General features: G+C 41.7%; 1 protein-coding gene across 1 annotated transcript in view; it reads right to left on the bottom strand.

Moving 5' to 3' along the window:
* Positions 1-25,127, bottom strand: part of Sdc2 (syndecan 2) — a 112,697-nt gene that overhangs the window by 2,131 nt on the left and 85,439 nt on the right. The window contains exons 2-4 of the mRNA NM_013082.4: positions 13,239-13,350; positions 6,927-7,060; positions 470-605 (exon numbers count right to left, since the gene is read on the bottom strand). Of these exons, the coding sequence (NP_037214.1) occupies positions 470-605; positions 6,927-7,060; positions 13,239-13,350 (382 nt within the window). The remainder of the gene's footprint in view (positions 1-469; positions 606-6,926; positions 7,061-13,238; positions 13,351-25,127) is intronic.

Below are 25,127 nucleotides of genomic sequence, written 5' to 3'. Positions count from 1 at the left end.
GGTAAATTTCAATTAGAGGCAAAATTCTTTTCATGTCGGCAGCAGCAGCAGCAGCAACATCTGTGCCTTTTCCTTCTCTGAAGTTGGTTTTGAACTCCGGAGATCACCTGCACCATGACTGTCTGACTGGCATCTCCCACCCTGCCCCCACCCTCGACAGTTCCTGGCCTATTCAAGCTTACTACTTCAAGCTCCTGCCACTTTGATGTCCTTGCCATGAAGGACTGTAGCCTGAAATTGACTCCCACTTTACCCTCTTATCAATGGCTGACTGAGGGATAGACTAAAGGAGTTAGCAGAAAATAGACCAAGTAGTTCTAACCTCTCACATATCATTCTGACATAAAAAGCCTGGAGATGGCTTCAGGAGGCCAGTAACCTGCAGCAAGCTTTCATTTGGCAACTGAATGCCACCTATCCCAGGAGGCCTCCTTAAGTTCCTTCCCACTTGACACCACTAGCAACTCACCTGCTAGAACTTCCGTCCGCTTGAACAGATTGTCTGAATGTTTCTCGGTGTACACGTCTGTGCTTTTTACAGCAGGGTCCTGCTTTTCTTCTGCCTCAGAGATTTCAAACTCCTTCTTGTCAGTTTCTTCGGGTGACTGGTGTGGAAAAGAAAGAAAACAAAAATATCCCTCTTTCAACATCGTTCCCAGAAACGATACTAAGTATATTCCTAATTTTCTTTCTATTAAAAATAACTTTAGCAAATATCATTAATAATAATGTGTATGATGTTTATATACCAGTTGGTGAGGCCCCAGTTTGGACCTATGGAGCTTGTGGTTCTGGTATCATGGAAGCAAAGATAGGTAGTTAATGAATTCATAATGTAAGAATGATAAGAATGATATGCATAGTTAGTTGTTAGTTGACAATTCTCAGAATCTTTACTTTCTGGGCTGGGAAGATTGCCCCAGCAATAAAGTACTTGCTTGTTTGCAATCATGAGAACCTGAGTTTGTACCCTTGAAGTCACATAAAGCACTGTGTTCAGGGCAAGGTGGAACCTCAGACTCTGGCCAGCTTGGTAAGTGACTTCTGCCAACCTCCACTGCTACACACACACACACACACACACACACACACACACACACACACACACACACACAAACACACACTTTGAGTATTCTGTCCACTTGGTCTGCTGATTTTTATTGTAATTTAAAGTCCCTCAGATAACAGTGTAGTCTGAGAAGCCCTGATCTATAAAAGTTAGATTCTAATAAGCTTTTGTTTTCTAACAGGTGAATCTCTTTCTCATAGGCTAACACTACTGATGGGAAAACATTGTCAACCCTTTTAAGCCCTGTCTTAGGATTTCTATTGCCACAGCCAAACACTATGACCAGAAAGCAAGTTGGGGAGAAAAGGGTTTAGAGGGCTCACACTTTCATATCACTGTTTATTATTAAAGGAGGTAAAGACAGGAACTCAAACATGGCAGGATCCTAGTGGCAGGAGCTGATAGAGACGCCATGGAGTGATGCTGCTTAATGGCTTGCTTCCCCTGGCTTGCTCAGCTTACTTTCTTATATATCCCAGGACCACCAGCCTAGGAATGGTAACGCCCACAATGGGCTGGGTCCTCCCCTATTAATCACTCATTGAGAAAATGCCTTATATAGCTGGATCTCATGGAGGCAATCCCTTAACTGAGTCTCCTTCCTTCCTTTCGATGACTCTTGTGTCACACTGACACAAAACCAGCCAGTACAAGCTATAAACGATGAGTCTTCTCCATAGCCACACTTACTCCAGTTTTTCCTATGAATTTACAGCCATCTTAACCAGAGTAATGTGTGCCATTCAGTTGCTTTGTGAAGGCTAGAATACATCCTAGTAAAGAAGGCAAAAGAACTAAGAAAATAGTTCATCTTCTTGGACTGCCTCAAAGTCATCCTTATGTCTATCTAGAAAAGGCTACAAACTAGACAAGGTGGATTCACTTGAATTCTAGTGATCAATGGGAATCAATGGGTATTCCTTTCAGTGACTAGAACACATGAGGCTTCCACCACACAGTAGTAACATGTGATAGAGTCAATTTTTTCCCAAGCTGCAAGAAACCCTGTACTTATAAACATTAAGCTGCCATAATTTCCATAGATTATATTTTTTTTCACTGCATAGATATAAAATCAAGTTTCACTGTTTTCTGAGTGTAAGAGAAGCCATGTCAGTCCTCCTAAGTCTTGCTGTGTCCAGGTAAAGCAGAGGAGAGAAGCCTGTTGGTAGTATTTTGTAGGCTCTCTCCATTTGCTTCTTACATGATTCCCATCAGTAACTGGTTGTCTGTCAGGGAGGGCAGCAGATCAGAGAATGGCTTATCTGAGTCCTCATTAAGGAAGCACATGCTTTCTTGCTCATTAGCATTGCTTTGGTTGCTATGATTTTAGGAGTTAGTAAAGGGGAGAGAAAAATTAGTAAGATGACATGAAACCCATGTGCATTCTGGGTTGCTGCAGAGTGGTCAAGAGATGAGTGAACACTGTTGGAAATGAGAACGATACTGAAGCGCTGACCCCAAGTTTATGTAATACTCATCATCTTCACTCTATTGCTAAGATACGCCACAAGGCTTTACCTGTTGGTATTTTAAGTCCCTAAAGTCACTTAAGAGTTGACTTGCTCTGTTCACTTGAACTCAACTTCTGAATAAGGACACAAAATAATTCATCCAAGTGATGCTCTAGAAGACTCTCCACAGAAATGGCACTTAGGAGAGTGCATAGTCAGTACATAAGCCTCAAAGTGCTCTAGACAAAGAGGGCATTTATAAAGTGAAATGCTCATTTAAACAGAAGCAGCACAGGCTCTATGCATCTATGATGTAGAAACTACAGCCCAATATGGTGTCAGTCTGAAACAGCTCTCACATATATGTCTGTGTAATTATGAAAAAGGAGCACACATAATTGAGTGAAGCCAACTGAAAATTTATTGAGTCCATGTCTGGATTCTAGGGGCTCTGAAAATAATTAGGCTCCACAGAAAGAAGGAAGGGCCCTTTCTTTTTTATTACTATAATAGATTTTATTGATGAAATAAAAATATCAACAACAGCGAATAGATCGGATCATTTTTATGGGTAAGAAGACCAAGACAGTCCACATATAAACTCATTGGTAAAGTTATGCTTACAGCTGACTCCATATCTTGGATTGTAGAATTTTAGTACACAATATTCTTAGGGTAAAACCTGAAGAATTCAGTTGAAGATAAAACATTAACAGAAACCTTATACAATACTCATATTTGGGGAGGTGCATTTAACAGAAAAATACCCAAACTTTTCTTCCAAAACAAGTAAGTCAAAATACTTGATGTAGATTATTGACTAGTCAAACGACTCAAACCTTTTTGAAACTCAAGTTTCATATACAAAGACATTTTCAGAATGCCTTTACAAGTAACAGAGCAGGCCTTTATAATTTGCAATTGCTTTTCATTTTTACTTCCCCATCATGTACAGCTGTCTAAGTATTGATGAGAAATTCCAGAAAGAAGGAATTCGTAACATTTAAATTATCTTTCTGAGTAGCATGGCAAAGATTCTAGTGTTCTGTTATCAGTTATCCTCTTCATTCAGTGTATTTATACTGTATATAACTTGCCTGTTATTTATCTAAGTAGACATTTAGTTGTTAACAAACATCATGACTTCATAGTGGTTTTATACAAGATTTGGCATTCAGTTTCAGACATCTACTGGGGATCCATGACAGGTAGGAGGGAACTACTGTAGTAATATGTCTTTAACATTTTATTGTTTTGGTGCATCTTCTTTGCAATTCTTCAAGAGCTGCTGCTTTTTCTCTTAGAATTTGCTTAAGTCTTCTTCTGTTTTTCATCTCTGATGCTTTCTTCTTGTTCTGATGGTGTCACTGAAAAAAATATCTTCAGTATAGTTTTATTAAAATAACTACTTTGTTCAAAAGATGTGCTTGAACTTAATGTGCCCTTTTCCTGCTTCTCATGAGAGCAGTGTTCTGCCTCAGTTCTCCTGTCTTCACTGGTTGTACTCTGGCTTGTGACAATGTTATGCTGTGCTGTCCGATGCTGGTAAATGTTACTACGGAGTTGGGAACTGGCAACATTAGTTCAATCCATGATGTTCCTGACCATGTAATCAGCATTCTCATTTTTCCTCCTTTCCGTGTAATCCATCTTCTTCATGGTTTTTGCTTTGCTTTGCCTTTCTTAGAGAAACTCTGTTTTTCCTTCTTTCTTCACCACAAAGTTTGCATCTTTGAAAGAACTACTTTTCAACAAACCGTTAAAGGAATCAACACCTTTTCTAGAGCCCAGATGGTCAGGAATTTGAGTAAGACATACTCTCAAATCTTTAGTGAGACCAAGTCTCTTTTTAAATTCAGCGTCACTCTTCAGATACGCCTTAGTACGGCTTCCTTGAGAATATTTCTTGTTACTTCTTTCTTGAACATTGTTTCTTTTTTTAATATTGATACAATCTCATACTGGGTCTTATCAATTGCCATTCATTGATTATATTTTCCAGTCTGGCTTTTCTTATTCATCAGAACTAAGACTTCAAGACTAATTGTCACAGGTTGGGCTACTCAGATGTTGGGAAAACGGGAAGTTTTTTAGAAACATTTTAGGTTCAGAGGTTCAGTCCATTATCACCAAGGCAGGAACATGGCAGCATCCAGACAGGCATGGTACAGGAGGAGCTGAGAGTTCTACATCTTCATCTGAAGGCTGCCAGTGGAAGACTGACTTCCAGGCAGCTAGGGTGAGGGTCTTAAGCTGGAAAGGTTCTTTCTATTTTTCAGTCACATAGCTGTATAACACAGTGGATAGAATATCTACACCCATGACAGTAATGACACAGTGAGACCTATTAAAACACAAAAATTTTCACTAACGGCAAGGTTTAATCTAGCTGTATCATATAACTATAAAACAGAAAATTACATTGCTGCTATTGTTATTATCAATATCTTCATTATGGGCACCTAGAACAGTGTTTGAACAAAATTCCCAGGAATGGATGAATTCTCGCCATCTCATTAAATAGAACTAAAAATAAAGTATTTGCATTAAAATGTTCAGGGATCACTAATTTCTAAACTCATCCACCGAATGTCTGTTTAAAAAAGCCAGTTCATTATGTTTTAAGGTCAATTTCTATAAACTTAAATCAATTTTCAATCTTTACTTGTAAGTAGTCCATAAATCTATATAAAACTGGGGTTTGTTCAGGATAAAACTATTGAAGTTGGAAGCCAAAACTTCCCCCAGGAGAGTTTCTGACTCTGAGATATTGTCTTAATGGTCACCGAGTTAAAAACATTGTTACTAGAGATCAAGTAAAACTGTGGGAGAGGCCAAGCTCATCTCTCCACAGGCACACAAACTTCATTTAATTCCGTCACACCTTCCTGCTCTGACTATTCAGCCATCCTACCATCAACAGCACCTGCTGCTTTCTGTTTCTTCTCTCCTCATCACTTTTATTCATTCAACTTAGAAACCAATGGAACAGCTCCCAGCAAATGCTAGGTATGTCTGCCCCAGTTCTCACAGAGTATCTCCGTGCCTTCCTGTTTCCTGGCTGTGGAGTGGCTCTCCTGGCAGTAGTGCCAATGCCTTGTAAGACTAGAGAGAGAGTGTTAATCCACACAGAGCTGAGCTCTTGGCCACTGCATGTCTGCAAGGAGCTGTGCTGTGACTCATGGTCCCTGAGCAGCCTGCCCCTGTTCCTGCTACCAAAGGGGTGCTTCTTATACCACAAAGCCTGCCGCAAAGCCTGCATGCTGCAAGAGCTTGGCAGCATCTTATTTGTAAATCAACAGATGGGCAAACTTAAAACAGGATGCTTGTGTTGTTAAGATTTCATAAGCAGCATGCCATCCCTAAAGTGTGTAAAGTCTACCACTAGATTACTACACATGCTCATTTGGTGAACTGGCTTGATGTCTTCTGCTCCACCAAATTCAACTAACGTTTACACAGTGAAACGTGGGACCAGGCCTCAGGTGCCTGCTACATACTATTCATAGCCAGTCTTTCTAATGATCCAAAAAATTTGACTAGACCCAGGATTCAATGCTTAGGTGCACACTGGACCCTAATATCCAATTTGCATATTAAATAGCTTATCTATTAGTGGAAGGCTAGCTAATTGCAATAAAGTGCTAACGAGGTCAAAGCACAAACTCAGTGTTTTCATTACCAGGTGTTTTCCCTGTTCTAAGTCCAATGGTCTCCCTCTTATTAAGCTCTCACAATAAACAGATGCGGCCACACGAGGTACACATGGATGTGAGAGTAGAGCAAGTGTATGCAACACTGATGGTGAGTGTAGACACTCACTGAGACCTTAAGACAGACCCAGACCCTCCCTCCTTAACCTGGCCCAATGGATCTCAAGTTTACAATGCTTTTTTAACATGAGGAAAAAAGAAATCTGACTCTCAGCTAAGTAGCTTAAGAGTTTGCTTTATAACTGGGCTAAAGAAACTGCAAGGAAAAGTGCCATGTCAAAAATAGTATAGTCCTGGGCTGGAGAAACGGTTCAGTTTTTAAGAGTGCTGACTGCTCTTCCAGAGATCCTGAGTTCAATTCCCAGCAACCACATGGTGGCTCACAACCATGTGTAATGGGGATCTGATGCCTCTCCTGGTGTGTCTGAGGACAGCTACAGTGTACTCATATACATAAAGTAAATAATTCTTTAAGAAAACGACAACAGTATAGTCCTAAGGAAGATAGGACTAGCTAATAAGAACAGTAAGCAGGTCAACCGTAAAATGCCGGGAGAAAGAGCAAAGAGCATTTATAGCAATGGAGTGGAAGGGCTATTAGCTCCGGTATAATTGTATGTGGGGCCTCTCTCACAGAGAACTGTTCTGTGCAGTCAAAGACAGCAGCATTTACAATGCGAGGCAACGTACCTCGGTCTGAGTGGGTGTGATGCTTTGTGTCTTCAACGTCATGGTTTCCACTTCGGGAGCAGCACTAGTGAGGGAGATCCTTGGAATCAGTTGGGATGTTGTCAGATCTGGACTCCCTTTGTCTTCATAAGCTCCTATGGAAAAAGCGAAAATGAGTTGATCACGTGACTCATGACACTGTCTTGTACATTATCAGGCAGTACCGCAGAATGTTGATTCAGAATCATGCTCTCAAGTTGCCAGGCTTAAGTTTCTAGCACAAATAGACTACAGTCTTCAGTGAGTTTGCAGGGCCCCTGGGTACATGGCAATTTTTTTTCAGTTAGAAAGAGTGTTAATCCACACAGTGCTGAATTCCTGGCTATTGCATGTTTGCAGCGAGCCGCCCTTGAACCCTTCCCAACAGCCCTGCTTCGCTTGCATGTTCAGTCTCTTCTGCTCTGTGTTATTCTTGCCATCTCAAAACCCAGATCCAATCAAAACATGAGAAGTGTAAACTCTCTTTTACCTGACTGCTTATCTCATAGCGAGCCTCTGCCTTCTCTAACATTTTATAGCCAACCTTACCAAAGATGGTGCGGTCCTTCCTCAGCTCCTGTCCTCCTCATGCCCTCTATTTGCTTGCCCCCGCCATCCACTACTAATAGTTTTTGTTAAGATCAATGGCTTTATATTTGAATTATCAAATCACAATGCGATTTATTGGAAGATAGTGAAACTTTTAAAACAATGATTCTCAACCTTCCTAATGCTGCAACCTTTAAATACAGTTCCTCGTGCTGTGGTGACCTCCAACAATAAAATTATTTTGCTGTTGCTTTATAGCTGTAATTTTGCTACTGTTACGAATTTGATGTATATATCTGATATGTTGAGTATATGATGTGTAACTCCCCAAAGAGTTTGTAACCCACAGGTTGAGAACTGCTGCTTTAAAAGGTGAGGCTTCCAGGAAGATCAGTCACCGGGGATCAGCGTCTCTTTTATTAACTGACCCATAAGGCACTCCAAGCATGAAACTTTCCCTGGCTTTAGGCACCAAAGCAACAGGCCATCCAACCATGGACCAAGCCTTCAAACCTGGGAGCCAAATAATAGTTCTTCTTCATTACGTGGCTAATTTTAGATATTTTGATATGTAATAGAAATCTGACTAACACATTCCTATCACCATTGGACACTGTGAATTGTCACCTCCTTGATACACTCTATTTCTTTGACAGTTTACAACTTCCCAATTTTCTCCTGCTTTTGTGCTATTATAAACAGATACATTTATCCTCCACTAAAACGGCAGATAACAAGTACCCTTTATGGCTTAGCTTTAGTCCTCCCCTTTTAAGAAGATTTTTAGTGCGCATATGTGTGGGCGTTCAGACGCCCACCAGGGCCTGTGTTTAATAACAATGCTTTCTTCTCCTTATGTTATGCCACACCCCAAGTTCATAGATGGGAATGTTGTCTCTACTACAATATTGTAAAGGGACATTAAGGAGGTGACTAGGTAATGAGGGGTCTATCTGCCCTTGTGAACGAATTAGCACCTTAAAAGAGGTCAGTGGAAACTTGTTTGCCTATTCTATCAAATAAAAATGCAGCAAGAAGGTATCACCTTTGAAGCAAAAAGAAAATACTCACACATACCACATCCACTAATGACTTGATCTTGACTTTCCGGCCTGCACAACTGTGACCAATACACTTATGCTGTTTTTTAAGTTACCCACTCCAAAGTATTTTTGTTATAGTATCCCAAATAGATCAAGATGATTTAGAACATGTTTTACAAATAAAAACATTTGTAAATATTTTCAACATGGAAGACATTGATGTCTTAACAAAAACTATCGTAGTGGATGGCGGGGGCAGGCAGATAGAGGGCATGAGGAGGACAGGAGCTGAGGAAGGGCCGCACCATCTTTGGGAAGGTTAGCTATAAAATGTTAGAGAAGGCAGAGGCTCGCTATGAGATAAGCAGTCAGGTAAAAGAGAGTTTACACTTCTCATGTTTTGATTGGATCTGGGTTTTGAGATGGCAAGAATAACACAGAGCAGAAGAGACTGAACATGCAAGCGAAGCAGGGCTGTTGGGAAGGGTTCAAGGGCGGCTCGCTGCAGACACGAGATAGCCAGGAATTCAGCACTGTGTGGATTAACACTAACTGGAAAAAAATGAATGAACAAAATGAATGAAATTTGGAAACACAGACAAAGGAATAAAGGGAAGTGCCTTCCTATCATAGAAAGCATTGTTAGTTAGTTAGTTTGTTTGTTTACTGAGGTGTTCCTAGAATGAAGGATGTCTGTTCTCACATTAAAGAGAGTATTTTACAAATATGTGCTCGACAAATAACTTACCTTCTGCATCTCTTCATTCTCCAGTAAGTTTCTTATTTCCAGGACCGAGTTCCACTCTCATGAACGTTCCTCTTTTCTTGTATTCTCTTGTTTTATTACGAAAACAACTCTTTGCCTCTTAGAATTAGTTTTTCTGTATATTTTATTCTTTTCTGTGTTTTTGTTCCCTCTTGGTTTTGAGCTTTCAAGTCACATCCAGCTCAAATCCTTCGAGTTTTATCTCTAAAACGCATGGTGTTTTCAGCAATAAGAACCTTGATCTTCTGTGGGACAACCAGGAGCCTATATTGTTTTAGGAGTCTCTTGGATTCCCTTGATCAACACCGTACTTTATTTTCAATAATTACTCTATGGAGGGTTATCCTATGATAGAGGGAGGGTCTATTTGTTCCTTAAAGAGATTTTCAACTATTTACCCTGAGGCTAGCAACACTTTCACCCCCCAATTTATGCCATCATCTCTGGGCCCATGTGGCCTTCTACAGTCTTTTCGTGTCTGCCAAGAATGCTGCCATACTGCCATGTGCTGCTTTCATTGGGGTTACTGTCTCACCATTCCTGTGAGTTTATGCTCAACTCTTTTAATATCTTGAAATGTTGGGTTTTCTGCTCAATTTGTCATCTTTAGCCAGAAGTCTATTATTTATTTCTGTCGGGCAGTACCTTCTTTTGTCACCAAATCACATGGCATTATAATGATTTAAAAAAAAACATTTCTAGAGTTCTCTGAATGAATTCTTGCTCTCTTGGGCATGAAAAACATCTTTTTCTGTGTGTGTTCTAAAAGTTTAGCCCTTGGTGTGGAGGGCTTCACAGATGCTTGTGAAGACTCTCAGTTTGTTAGTTCCCATTCTGAATCATCTATATTTATGTAATGTAGGTCCCTTCTTGCTGGAATGTACTTTCTAAGCCTTTAGACATCCTGTTCTGGGCCATTTGCTTTCCTACTGGATAGCATGAGAGGAAGTGGGCCAGGTGGTTCGTTGAGCAAAACATTGATTGATTATACTGTTTACAGCTGTGGCTGGGCATTTGCGAGGCAAAGCCTCTTTATGGTAAAATGGGGTGTTCCAACATAAGTAAAACAGCAAGGGCTGAAAGGCAAGGCCTTCTCTCAAGCCGCACTTCCTGCTTCCCAGTCCCTTGCTTTCTGACAGCCTTACATGGTACAATGAGAACAAGCTCCCCCATCTCTCTGTACTGTGGATTGTCTCACGTGAAAGTGGAAATGATAATAGAATCCGGGATATCTTTATAACAGAGTTGTTATATGGATAAGGCATTTCCCAGCACAAAAGTACTTCACAAATTTTACTTATATAGACTAGTAAGTAGAAAAAAATATCTATAGCAGAGCCAAGGTAGTTTCTAAAGAACAATTCTTTTTCTGGTTTTTCTTTTTCCAGAAAAGTCTGCCTAAAGTTAGATCTGTGGCTGGAGAAATTTGCCCACATTTTAGCCTTATCTCCATTTAGTCTATATGATGAGTGGGTTCAAAGCCTCAAATGTGACACTCCAAGTAACTGGATGAGGCAGGGTGGCATGGACCCATTTCCCTTAGACTAAATGTAAAGATAATCTTGGGAGAAGTCAGCAAAATGAATTAAACAACCTCTAACAATCCCTAAGAACCCCTGAATACTAAGATTTGTGAAGAAATGGGGGGGGGTCAGAGAGATGCAAATTTATTATTTCCCAGGATTTTGAAATGACGGTTACAAGGCACTTTTGAGATGCTAAACAAAAGAGGTATCATGAGTGAAAGATATTAATAGCATTGTGGGCTCAGAGAGCAACTCTTTCACACTCGTTCTGCATGTGTCAGATGCATCACACTCCCTTGAATAACTAGGTCTATTTTTACAGTGGGATGTTACTAGGTCATCTCCTGCCTCTCCTCTTTTCAGATTGGTCATTTTCAAACTCGAGTAAGTCTAGATCTTCACCAGAAACAACTGACCTTCATTTGTTCTAGGACATTCTGAAACCTAGGCCAACTACATGGGCACACATTTATATTCAGGATAGTAACTGTTACCGTAGTTAAATCTTATCTGCAACAGACACTCTAGGAAAGAAAGATCTTGCTAAGACTTTTATATATGCTACATACCAGATAATTCTGGTTTGTCTGCTGACTATACATTCAGCTCTTCCCTTTTCTCAGTTTCTTGCGATCCATTCCTGGCACAGGTGAAACATTTCCAGGTAAAATATATTGGGTAAAAGTATCCAGGCACATTTATTCCTCCTTATACCTACATCCTCTATAATATTATGATAGCTGCCTCAATTAAGAGGTACAACTTGGGGTTGGAAACATCGTTCAGTTGTATGCATGCACAGGGCTCTGGGTGTTATGATTTGAATAGGAGATGCACCCCCCACAGACTCATGTATTCAACCCTTGGTCCCTACCTAGTGGCACTATTTTGCAAGGTATTATAAACTTTAGATGGCGGGAGATGTTGACAGCAGGGCACGCCTCGGGAAGTTATACCTAGTTATCACCATCTTCCGCATTACCTGCTTCCTGTCAACTATGAGGTGAATGGCGGCCTCCATCACATATTCCAATTGTTATGTTCTATATAAATACATAGAGCCAAACAAATTATCTGAAACTAAGAGCCTTCTTCTATTGTAACACTTCTTTCAGCAATTTTGTCATAGGAATAATAAAACTAACATCCTGGCTTTGATCATTGCACCATCAACACACACACAAACACACACACACACACAATACACATGTGCGTACGTATACACACACGCACCTATATTCATAGGTACGTGAGTGCACACACGCATATGCATGCACACACAGAGAAGTGACGCTATACCAAACAGTAAGTCTAGGATTAAAGTTTTGCTTCACTCTGTGAAAATATGGCTCGCCACCCGGAAATTAAGGGGCTACGTGGACCAAGGCCAAGTCTGCTCCGTTTTCCCAGACACACGACAGAGCTGAGCCGAAGTCAGCCGAGCTTCAGCTACAAGCACACGTGGAGCCAGCGCCTAACTGGAACACGTGCAGAATGATGAATTAAGCAAATGCCCACTGCTGCAAGGCACTGAGTGTGGGGGTGACTTGTTAGGCAGCATTGCGGAGGCCATAGATAACTAATACACTGAAGAAGTCAGAGACGTAAGTCTATTCATATTACTGTTCCTCCCACTTACGCGCAACATACTCTAAAAGCCTGTACGTTTTGTGTATAATCTTAACATAGAGCAGACATTTTATGAAGCTGATATTTGAAGGATTTCTTGAAGGGTGGTTTCTATGACCATACTCTGAAATTTTTAACAATAAAACTGGAGGCTAACACCTCAACTCCACTCGTCTGTGAAACACTTTATGTGATTCTGAGAGTTTGAAGAGCTATAGCCCTGATAGACACATGTGTTTGGATGCTCGTCCATAGGGAGTGGCACTGTTAGGAGATGTAGCCTTGTTGAAGTAGATGTGGCCTTGATGGAGGAAGTGTGTCGCTGTGAGGGCAGGCTTTGAGGTCTCCTATGGTCAAGCTATGCCTAGTATGGCATGCAGTCTCCTGCTGCCTGCGGATCAAGGTGTTGAACTCTGGCTCCTCCAGCACCAGTGCACACGCCTGCCTGTTGCCGTGATGCTAATCGCAAAGCCTCTGAAACTGTGGGCCATCTCCAATTACATGTTTTCCTTTATGAGTTGCTGTCAAGTGTCTCTCCACAGACATGAATCCCTAACTAACTCGGTGGTAAATATGGTTATTTATTTCCACTTTATAAACAAGGAAACAGAGAATCAGCAAAGTTAGATTCCAAAGTTCTCATAGCTTAAATTACAAAGAACTGGAATTTGTACCCCCAAACCAAGCTCATGACTATGGCACACGCTGTGTTTGTCCTGGCAGAAGGCACAGCGTAATGTGTGCATGCCCGGGTATAGAGGCATCCAGCAGGCAGACTTACCTGAGCCAGAGGCAGAAGAATAGTCATCATCATCAATAGGATATAATCCTGAAGCTTCCTCAATGGAGCTGCTGTCAAGGTACATGTCCTTATCAGATGTCAGCTCTGCTCTCTGAGAAAGCAAAGACAAGTAATTCAGGATGGTCCAATTCAGAAAGGCTCTGCTTTGTCTACTGTGCAAATATTGTATATGCTGCACTGAAGACCTGACGCTCCACAGCTGTGCTCTGCACCCTCCTGTCTAGCCACCCTTTACCCAGGATGCCCTAGCAACTTATAGAACACACACACACACACACACACACACACACACACACACACACACACGGAAGCTCATGTGGCTTAATCTTACAGAATGATGATAGCAGACATTCAAGTCTGGCATAGGCTTAGTTCAATCCACTCCACTCCACTCCACTTATCTGAGTATCTGTTGTCCCAAGTTACTAAACTATCTCACACATTTGTTTTTATCATAAATGAGATTCCTTGATGATTAAAGCTAAGCTACAGAATGCCTAAATCATTTTCTAGAAACATAAAGCAAGGTATTATGACGCTAGGCTAAACAATCACACAGGGACGTATCAAGGCACACCAGACATTCACGGGCTTGGCCGTGCTTGGCTTTATCACTACAGACAAGTGCTCCCTAGCTGCTGGGGAAGTCCAGAGATCTCTGTACAGACCAGACCCACGCTGACACAAGGCAAGGCAACCTGTGTGGAACATGGCCTGTGAGGCTCACCTACCAATGGGGAAAGCCCATGGCAAGTCTACTTCTTAGGCTTGCCGGCGTAGCAACGTCTAATGACAGACCCAGATAAACCCACAAGAGTACTTTTTCTTGTATTACTGGCACTTGGTGATAGCAAGTCATGGGCTTCAGTCACCAAATATCCCATTTCCAGAGCTTCTCAGCTTTTCAATAAGAGGCCACGATTAAAATTCAATCTAATCTTGCCAAACTTGCATGAACTGCAGACAGAGCAGAGATGGAATTTTTTTTAAAAAGGATTTAGTAAATTGATATTTTTACTACCAGTATCTCAGACTAGTAGCTTTTGGAACAGATGACATTCATTATTGTCCTATTTTTAATGATCAAATTGAATGTTTGTCCCTCATAGGAATTATAAAAAAAAAAGTTCCCCTTACTATATTGGCTTCTACTAGATTTGGACTGAAAATAAAACTTGGTTTCAGCAGTCAATATGAGTGAAAAGCCTGGGAGAACTAGCAGACACTCTCTAAACAGTAATACTTTATCCTCTCGAGTTTCAGGGGCTGGCTGGAGAGGCAGAAGGATGTTAAATGAGAGCCCACAATCTCCATAGGCCTTGATGCCAAGGAACAAAGAAGGACGGGAATCGCTGAGATATCACTGAGGGATTCAGAGGCTGCAGCCCAGGATTTGGGTTTCAGCAGGCTGATTTGCAGGCATGAGTAACATCCCTCCCACAGCAGCCAAGAATGTTCCCGAGTTATCCTGCCACACAGTTAGAGCTTTCCTTTGTAATCGGAGGCAGTTCTACAAAATACCAGTTTTCAAGCTTCTGATCATACCATGTTTTAATTCTCAAAGCTTGCAAACTTAGTAGGGATGCCTGTATGCTCTAGCCCCGTGCGCCTGACCCCGTTACCTTCACAACTCTCTTGTGGGAGAAGGCTGTGCACACAGACCCCCACGTTCCTGGGACGTCCATTTATACATCCAGGAATTCAAACTACGGCAGGTTGAAAACATGGATGTGTAAATATAGAATGGTACTGAGTCTGAGGTAGGGCAATCACAAGTTTAAGGGCAGCCAGGGCTACCTGATAAGACCCTGTCTCCAAATAAATATATATAAAAAAAAATCAGTATTGAGCATGTACCATAATAAACAACAGCTATTAGTACAGCCATTATAATTAGCCAAAGATGACTTTAAAGTACACAGGAAAAGCCTTGGTATGTGGGAATGCCATTTCATATAGGGAGACTTAAGGGTTTGTAAGTGTTGGTATACAAGGCATCCTAGACTCCACAACAGGATCTTCCCGAAGCCTCCCCGCTGCACATTACTAAACCTCAGTGCCTGGAATACAGTACCAGGTACCCAGAAAACACTCCTGTTGTTGAACCAGTTTGTGCTCCCACCTCAAGCTGCTGTGGGTTCAGCTTGGATTAAACCTTGTCTTTATAAATTACCTAAGGAACCGCCCACCCTGCCAAAGCTTGCCTGCTTTTCAAAGCACCCTGACTTCTCTGGTTATTTTTCTTGTAAGTCCCCTAGTTGTAAACTTGCTTTTCTTCGTAGCACACACGCCAGGGAAGACAGAGGTTTACTGTTGGGATTAATTGGTTCGTGTGTATTCTCCCTGCCTCTGGATGAAAACAAAGTGTCAATACAGATTTGGAACAACCAGTGTGACCTTGTTCTTTGTCCAGCTCAAAGTGCGTGAGTACTCAACAAATATTTGTCAGCTGAGATTACTAAATCACATGGCTTGAGCAACCTTTGACTTGGGTTTCAATAACATACACTGTAAGACCGCTAGGATCCTTATAGTTAAAAGCTCTTGGATCCGAGCCTGGGAGGTAACCTGTCCCACACTTACTACACTGTGCACTGCGCCTCCTTAAGTGACAGGGTCCTTAGAGTAAGAGGAAGATTATAGAAACCAGTTTCTCTTATCTTAACACCAAATGCATTTCATTCTCTTCTTTCTTCTTTCTCAAAGAAATCTGACATGGCAGTGTTAATACTGAGATGATTAATTCTTATATACCAATCAAGGTTCAGCATTAGATGACCCAGTTATCAGGACATGCATTCTGTCCCAAAGCCTGGTAGGTGGGTTTCTCTGGGAGAATCCCAGCAATGCCATATTTTAGCACACTGGGTAGCATGACCAGCCACTGGCAAAAGACTTCAGGGCTTGGATTACTGTAGAACTTGAGAGAGGGCCAGGGGACATCTGGAGACAGAGTCTGGTTGAAGTCACTTTGGTCCTGTAGCACCAGGGTAGTTCAGGGCTGTCCAGATGTCTGATGTATTTGGAGGCAGCCAAAAGTATTTGTTTCTCCACCATCCATTGGGATGCAAGTAATTTGGACATCAAATTAAAATCATCCTTTCCTGCTCTGACTTCAGGAACACTGGTAACAAAGTGGGAATCAGCCACATCCTTCTACAGAGTCCACTTTGAGAGCAAGCAGACCTTTTTCACCTGTAGCAGCTAAAGCTCTATGAACTCCCCATTGCCACATTCCCCCCAAAACACTATCCCAAACAAGACAAATGCCATTTCTGAAGACTTCGCACCCTGTGCTGGTAAAACAGATTTTGTAGTTAACATGCTGAAGAAGTTAATAAATTACATAGCGGTATTCCCTTAAAGTGCGACGTGCATTTCTCTAAGGCCAGGCTAAGGGGCTCTCACAGCTACTGATTCTCCACCGAGATGAACAGCCACTCCCCTTGACTGTATATGCTCTGCACATGCTCAGTGGCACAGAATGAGTGGGTGAAAGGGACTGGGAGAAGAAGCACAGTGGCCAGCAGTGAAACTGGGATTTCCGACAGAGGCTGTTTAATCTGGGTCTCACCAAAGCTATGAGATGGAGCTGCTGCCCTTGGCTAAAAGGGGGCAGAGAGCAAAGCTGGCATTTCACACCTTCCCCTGCTTGGCTGCTGTAAGATTTGAATTCAGGGTCAGAAGAGAAAGCATGGACGAAGAGGAGAGCGGCTAGAGACTGAGCCAGGAGGAGCTGTCTCAACAGTTCCTCCTCTGCTTAACATCCTACCAGTCCAATCCGCCTCATGGAAGATGGGGTTGCCTCGAGTCATAGGTGCCTGTTGTCTTTAATTAATTTTGAGAAATATCTCATCTTTAAAATGCAACAAGAAGAAAGTACTCTTTGGCCAAAAACACTCTTGTCTTTTACTGTGGAGGATCTGACAGAGGAACAAGCCCTTGGATATTTACAAGCACTCATTTTAAGGGTTTATTTAAAGAGACTTGTCTACTACCTAACACTTTCCCAAGCTTATACCATTTTCTCAATTATATTCCATCTAAGCTATTCATAGAAAAAGATGGAGTTGCATAGGGAAAAAAGTTCTTAAAATCTATTCTTAAGGAACTCATAATTCATAACTACATCAAATAGTACTTGTAGATCCTTGGTTATACAGAAAGCTCAGTGGTGTGTGGTGGTGGTGGTGGTGTGTGTGTGTGTGTGTGTGTGTGTGTGTGTGTGTGTTGTGTATATGTTTGTGTGTATGTGCATGTGTGTGTATGTGATATGCATGTATATGCGTATGTGTGTTGGTTTGCATTTGTGCATGCACATGTGTGTGGTTGGACAATAGTGTGTAGGGAAGGGGAAGGCTCATAGAAGAGTGAACATATATGTATATATTCGAAAGGAAATACTTGATTCTGTATTCTAACCAAAAGTTAATTTAAAAACTAATTAACATTGCTCGGGTGAGGATGTAACTCAGGGAAAGAACCTGCTTCAGTGTCTTCTGCATCCTTCCTTGCCTCTGCCTTGCCTACACAAACACCAGTGTGCTCAGGGAGGCAGCATGAGAAGGCTCAACAAAGAGAAGTCAAAGTTTCCTGATCTGCTGGGTCTTTAGGCCTTTTAAAGACAACCTAGTGGATTCCACATCTGGGGAAAATAGAGCCACATTTTCTTGCCTTTATAGAAGGGCATGCTGAGGTGTCTCCAAATGTAAGGAATGCTTGTGGGAGAAACCCCAACTCATTAAGAATGTCTCCAGTGAGCTGGCACTGATGGTGCTCAAGTGTAATCCCAGCATTCAGGAAGCTGGGACAAGAGGTTCAGAGTTTAAGCTCAGTTGGTTTGGCAAATCCAGTTTCAGGCCATCCTGGGCTACATTGTGATAATCTGTCTCAAAAGTAACAAAAAAGGAAGCAGCATAAGAAGGAAAGAAGTAGATGCATAGTGTCCTAATGTTCTCATCCACAAAAAAACTAAATGTCTCTAATGAGCCAACAAAGCGCAAGTCAGGAAAAAAGGAAAATGTCTGAAAATGACTTTTAAAAAGTAACAGTGAGTAGTGCATGGCACTGACTGGGGACATTTCTCTCTGCTTAAAATAGAACCACATCCCGTCAAAAGCAGCCAGATTTCCTAAGCCAAAATTCTCATGTCAGATTGTGCTTAAATACAATGTTCACTACAACCACCAACACACACACACACACACACACACACACACACACACACACACACACACACACACACACTTTACCTAATCCAAAACACCTTGCCAGGGTGTTTTGTGGCCCTGAACACTAACTAGAATGTATGGTCCAGTACTTTCAGAAAAGGTGTCTCGCTGCATGGATGCGGGTGTATACAGCCCTCCGAAAACTATTTGGTTTCCCACTGTGTTGTTTATCGATTCTACTGAGTAGTTCCTGGCTCAATAACTTGCTTGTTAGATAAATTTAAAGTAACAACTCGGATTTGTGGGTTCAGACAATCTTTCATGCCTGTTTAACAAATGAAGCCACTTTCTTCTACTCCCATGCATTGAAATACACAAATGGTATGTGTCCCAGTCTCATCTGTTGACAGTGAGTAGTCCATGCATACTATTGAGTGTGTGTTCATTTGCTGACAACCACATCCCTGCTATGTTATTTGCCAAAACTAGGAACATAATCCCTCGATTTTCACAGTCCACATTTTCATGGTGAAGAACACTTAGCTGAAGAACGCAAGAAAGAAGGACACCCAAACCTCTGCACCTAAGTTCTTGACGCATCTCTTGCTTTGTAGTAGCTACAGAGAAGACCTAAAAGCAACATATTCTACCTGGAGACAATTTTCACTCGTTGCCCTTCTGAACTTCTAAAATTTAAAACCACTGCATTGCGATTCTCAATTAATATTTCTGCTGTTTAAAAAGTCCCCTTGCTTAGCATGTTTAAGGTCCTGGATTCAATGCCCAACTTCACAAACCGTCACACAAACCAATCCTAAAACCAGTTTGCTTTATTGCTCATCCTAAACAAAATAAGAGTTTTCTTCCCTGGTAACAACCACAGCAGAAAATCTGACCAAGGGAGGAAAGAAAAACATGAAGAGAACCCGCTGGCAAGCCATACTTCTGTTTGCAGTGGTGGCTTCCCATTTGCAAGCCAGGGAAGAAGGGAAGCACCCTTTGTGTTGAATTACATTTGTTGGCAACAGAAACAGGGATCTCCAAAGCAATGTGCAGTAAGGCAGGGCCAAGGATGGTGAGTGGGTTATGATGAATATGCATGACACATAAAAGGAAAATGTCCATTGCTTGCAGATGTCCTCCACCGTCTGCCTGATTCCTTTTTTGGAATAGCGGAGAAAAGCAGGATGTTTGCAGCTTTGTTATTATAAGTATTACTGCCTTTCTACCTCCCAAGCTGGAATATTCCAGTATTTATTTTGATATCCATATGACCATAGTTTAGACTACAGTAAAAATAGAAGCACTGAAAGATCCAATTTTGGAGAAGGTCAGTTTTAATAAATTCTAACTAAAGTAATGAGATGCTCTTTCTTGGTAGAGTTTGACAGGAGATGGGGAAACTTATTTGGAGTTTATTTCTTATTCATAAGTATTCTGTGAAAACTATCATCATAGAACAGATTCTAAGCTAAGCACAGGGAGCCGACTACTTCGGGTTTGGATTCATTAGTTCACTCTAAGGAAGTTTTCAATACCTACAATTCTAGGTCCATATGCATTCTCCACACAAATCAGGCCTGACACTGTGCCATGGAAAACCTATGGACAGAAAGATGGGAATGGCCTTGACTTGAAAGAACAGGTAGATGCTGCAGTCAATGCTGGGCATGAACCAGGACTCTCAGGCCTGAAGCAGTGAAAGACGAATTACCAACCCAGTGGTGTTGTAGGGAGATGAGCTTAGGTGTCAGAAGTTGAAGGTAAGGACAGCTCTCTATTGCTGCTGTAAGAAGAATCCTGTGCTATCTAACCAATGCTAACAGAGGCTCTGACCCTTTAGAAATCACCTTGGTTTTTATGGAGCTTCCAAGCTGGGTGTGTGGTACCAGAGAGTGACAAAAGAACAGTGAACTCAAGGTTTGTCTGGACTGTTGTGTTTTATAAAAAGAAAAGGAAAAGGAGGATGTTTGGTGGATGTATAGTCAGGTGTGGGTTAAGGGGGTACCTCCACTGGCCCATGCTGAGGAATCTCTTCCCCAAGGGACCAGCCACACGACTTGGTATAGTACAGAATAGAGTTATTCAGGGCATGGGGAGGGGAGTTGAGAAGGTAGTACAGACAGAGAAAGGGAGAGAGACAGAGAGAGGGAGAGGGAGAGGCAGATGGAGAGGAGACAGAGACAGAGACAGAGAAGGGGAAGTAGAGGTTGGCCATGAGCATATGGAGAGAGAGGGGAAGGGAAATGGAAAAAGAGGGGGAAGGGGTGAGAGGACAGAGCATGAGCAAGAAGACAAGAGAGAGCAGAAGGTGCGAGCAGCCTCTGAGCAGTCAGTCAGGCACGCCTGGCTGTTGCCAGGTAACTGTGGGGCAGGGCCTAGACAAAATGCTAACATGGACTACACATTGTATGCCCATTTCTAACCAAAAAGGGGGCAAGGAGAAGGAAAGAGAAGAAGGAAAGGAAAGAAGGTGGAAGGAGAAAGAGAAAAAATGGAGGAAGAGAGGAAGGGGGAGATGGAGAAAGCAAAGAGACTCACTGTTCAAGCACATGTAACTCTCAGAAGTCACCAGAATTGGACATATTTTAAATACAAGAATGACAGTGGAATTTACAGTCCTGACAAATGGCTAACTGTGCTGCCCATTAGCACATCAAAGACCACAATGGCCTGGGAACTCATTCAGTATTTGTGGCTCTTTGCTCTCCTCACTCTGCCCCCACTTTAAACTTCTCCAGCTCAAGGGCAGGGCTCCATCCCACAGCATCTCATCCACATTCAGCCTTTCCATTTAGGCAATGTACTCTCTAGGTCTTCTTGTCTTCCTCTCCTCCCTTCCTCTCTCACTCTTAACTCCTCTGTCTCCTCACCAGCCCTGTTCTGCTGGTCTGGATCTGAATGAATGTTCAATGTATTATTTTTTCTCCTCCTGAACTCCTCCAGATGCCTCTGGCTGGAGTCTCCCTCATATCTAAAATAAAACCTTCCTCACAACCATACCTTGGTGAGGTCATATCTTCACTCTATACATTGCCACAAGGGCATAAGCTCCAAATCACATAGACCTGCCTCTCATGGGATGAGCTGAGAGCCACATGGGCTGGGCTCTACAGAAGTAAACAGTTTTTAGAAAGCAATCCTCATCAGAGAAGCTCTTATTGAATAGATACCAATTACTACAGAAACTTACAAGTAGACAGAGCATGGAGAATAAGGGTGCTCTGTAGAGTGCTAGGCCCGAAATGGGATATCTGTATCATCATAATTCTCTTCCAAAGGCTCAAAGATCATTAAAGAGAGGGGACAAATCTTTAAGAATAAAAGGCTGCAGAGAACTACTGAGAAACTGTTTTCCAGATGGAGCTGTTAGATATAGGAACTCAAAGTGGCTGTGAGTACATACATGAGGTCAAAGATCAAACCAGTTAAAACCCCTAAATGAATAGGGGAGGGAGCTAAGGAATCCCCATAACCTAGAAGCTACTGGCAGGTGAAGTTTACTGGGGAGGAAAAATCAGTTTTCTTCAGGGAGATGTGCCCTAAGAAACTGTCCATATTCCAGCAATGATCCTATACACATACATATTAGTAGCACTGAACAGACTCAGTGAGGAAAAAAGAAAGCATACAAAGTTAGGAGAAGTGATGAGGGATTATGGGAGAAGTTAAAGGAGAGGGAGTGGGTAATCAAGACATACATGGATTTCTCAATAAATAAATAAAAGTTAACAGAGAGAGGGGAGGTGGGATGGGTACAATTCTGTTGTGCTAAGTCATGGTTTGTGAGTACCTGAGAAGAACATTATCTTGTGAAATGAGAGGAACAATAAAACCATAGACAGTAATCTTATTTCCACTAACAACGAACATTCATAGCTGTGCTTACTGGCATGCTGACCAAAGTCTGCAAAACTCTGAGAGGGAACCTAACTTCTGGGAAATCTGCCTTCCCCTTTTTGATCTGTCACCACCAGAACTTAGATCTGTCTATGAAGATATCCTGACATTCTGTTCATAAGATCACATAAGCCTATGCTGTGGGGTTAGAGAGGATGAATCGGGTAAAAGAGAGGTAACATGATAAAATTATGTGCTCTATTAAAAATTCTTTAAGAATCACACTAAAGAAACTTTTTAAGAAGCAGCATATTTCATTATTTTTTTGCCCCAAAGGAGGATAATATATGGTAATTAAAAGCAGTGAGTGGAATGATTATCCCTAAGCACCAATTTGTCACAGATAAAACATTAGGTTTATTAAAAATATGAGAGATTAACAAAAGTAAACTTTTGAGTCAGATCTGTCTTATCGTTTGAGAAACTCAAAGATTTCTTTCTCCAACTTAATCCAAGACCAGTGAAAGCTACCAGCTAAGACTCCTCCAGGTTTTGTCACAAGTCATACTAAAGGTTTCCTTTCATGTTGATCCAGCATCTAAGGGTGCTGACTACACACAATGATGCAAACTTCAGCCACTCTCTACATATCCCACTCTAACCAGAATCTTCAGTGTGTCCAAAGTAACTAACTGACAGCCCCACTGAGTGTGTATAAAAATGTTCACTGGCCAGGCATGGTGGCCGACATCTACAATGGCAGCAGTGGGGAAGCTGAGGCAGGGGAGTCTCAAGTTAAAGGCCATCTTTGGCTACACAGTGAAAACCTGTCAAAACAGTAACACCCAAAAGCTATTATCTAATCTTCGTTTTGCAAAATGAAAGCCCCTACTCAGTTTCATCTTAATTATCCAGAAAATGCAATTGGTGTAGAAACAGAATTGGTGCAGACCGGCATGCAGCCTGACTAGTCAGGTCACTGTAGGATGTGTGAAATACCAAAAGAAGATGTGTTTACTCCCCAACAGCCTTGGCACAACAACAGAGTGGGGGTCTTTAGAGAGTGAAGGCTGGGAAGCAATTCCTCACCGCTGCCCCCAGTTCTGAATGAAGATCCCTAGCTCTGCCCACTGCTCTGAAACATACCTATACTTCTGACTCCCCTGCTTGCAGCTTTTTACCCTTGTGTGCTATTGCCTTTGTAAGAACAACTTGTCTCTTCCCCTCCTGCTTTGGAGGCTGAAGAATGTGGCTGAGTGAGTGCAGCTGCCAAGACAACCTCTCTGGCATGTATGCCAGTCACTCCTCACCTAAGTCCCTTTCTCCTGCCTGGATGCCACTGGCAAGGGCCACAGCTTCTTCCAGTGGTCATATTGTGGGCAGCCCCCATGGAAACCCATTTGAAACTGTTCTAACTCAGACCAAAGAATCATGTTTTTAAAACATATTGTTCTTGTAGATCCTATACAAAAGCAACTGTAATCAATCGTGCTGCGATGGGTGGGGGCTCTGTAAAAAGCTGCCATTCCAAAAGCCTAAATATTGATTCTTTCCTCCTTCCACAACTTTGAAGAAAACAATTTAATGCTAAAAAACAATAATCAATAATAATCTTTAAGACTTCGCTAACATGAAACACTATTTAAATTGTGTGTGTGTGTGTGTGTGTGTGTGTGTGTGTGTGTGCGCGCGCGCGCACTATACCACATATGACAAAGTCATTTGATCCACTGCCTTTTGGGGGACAGTTAAATAAGTCCAATAGTTGTTAAATACTGGTTGAAAGTTGGCTACTCTTATAATAGTTGTTTAGCAGGCAAGAGTGGTTTAAAGATTGCATAGAAATTCGTCTTCATTCACGATCTGGCATTTCAAATTCTCAATTTGCAAGATAATATATTATTTTCTCTGTGTCTATTTTTAGAGAATCCTAAGCCTGTATTTATAGCCAGTTATGTTTCAAGTTGTCACGCCCTGACTGAACTTCCAAATACTAGGATACGTTGTCTTTTCACAGGAATTATGGTAGATACGCTGTTCTATCAAGTTCACTTTTTGTACTAGGTCTCTCTGAAACTTGGGCTTTTCAAAAGGCAAGAAGTTAATATTTAAGTATCAACGTACAGACAGAGCAATTTGGCATTTGCATCTAAAATAAATTATAAATAATAAATAAATATTTTTTTTAAAAAAATCACTAATGTCAACAGCCAGTTTCTGGATTAGACATCAAGGAAAAGCACTGGTCAGTGCAATGTTTGTTACTGGCGCTTTGGTTTCAGAGGAAAACTTGAGACTTTATTAAAATACTAAACATAAAATGAACATAAAATTGAAATCTAAGTGGAGTGAAACCTGCAACACTGTGCAAGTGTGACACCCACCATGGGGACGAAATTAGACCTGACCGCATCCAAAGAGCGGGAAAACTTATTTACAACTTCAATTTCAAGGAGCTAGCTACAGTTTCTGTGTCCCATGACCACTATTCACTCAAGCTTCACATTCCCGGCATGCAGCAGCCACAGCAGTTTATGGAAGGGATGGGCAGTTTATGAAAAGGATGTTTTTCCGTAAGAAGTTGGATTCCTTCCCCACGTCTATCCTAAAAACCTTTGCCTCTTCACCCAACTAAATTAGCAAATTTGAGAAATCTGGAAGACTCCTTAACACTAGGGCCCAGACTTTTCAGGGCAAGCATCCTGAGGCTGTCACCTAGGGGCATTTCACAGCTTCCCTGGTCCAGGCAGCCTTTTTATCCAAGCAACATTTCTCCCCTAGCAAACAAATCTCTCAACTTCATCTCTTCTATTGTAAAGTGGTGATGGCACAAAAGAGCTAAAGCATTAGAGAAAGC

Source organism: Rattus norvegicus, chromosome 7 (genome assembly GCF_036323735.1).
Source record: "Rattus norvegicus strain BN/NHsdMcwi chromosome 7, GRCr8, whole genome shotgun sequence".
Lineage (NCBI taxonomy): Eukaryota > Metazoa > Chordata > Mammalia > Rodentia > Muridae > Rattus > Rattus norvegicus.
The sequence above is the reverse complement of the archived record's forward strand: the minus strand, read 5'-3'. Positions and strand labels throughout refer to the sequence as shown.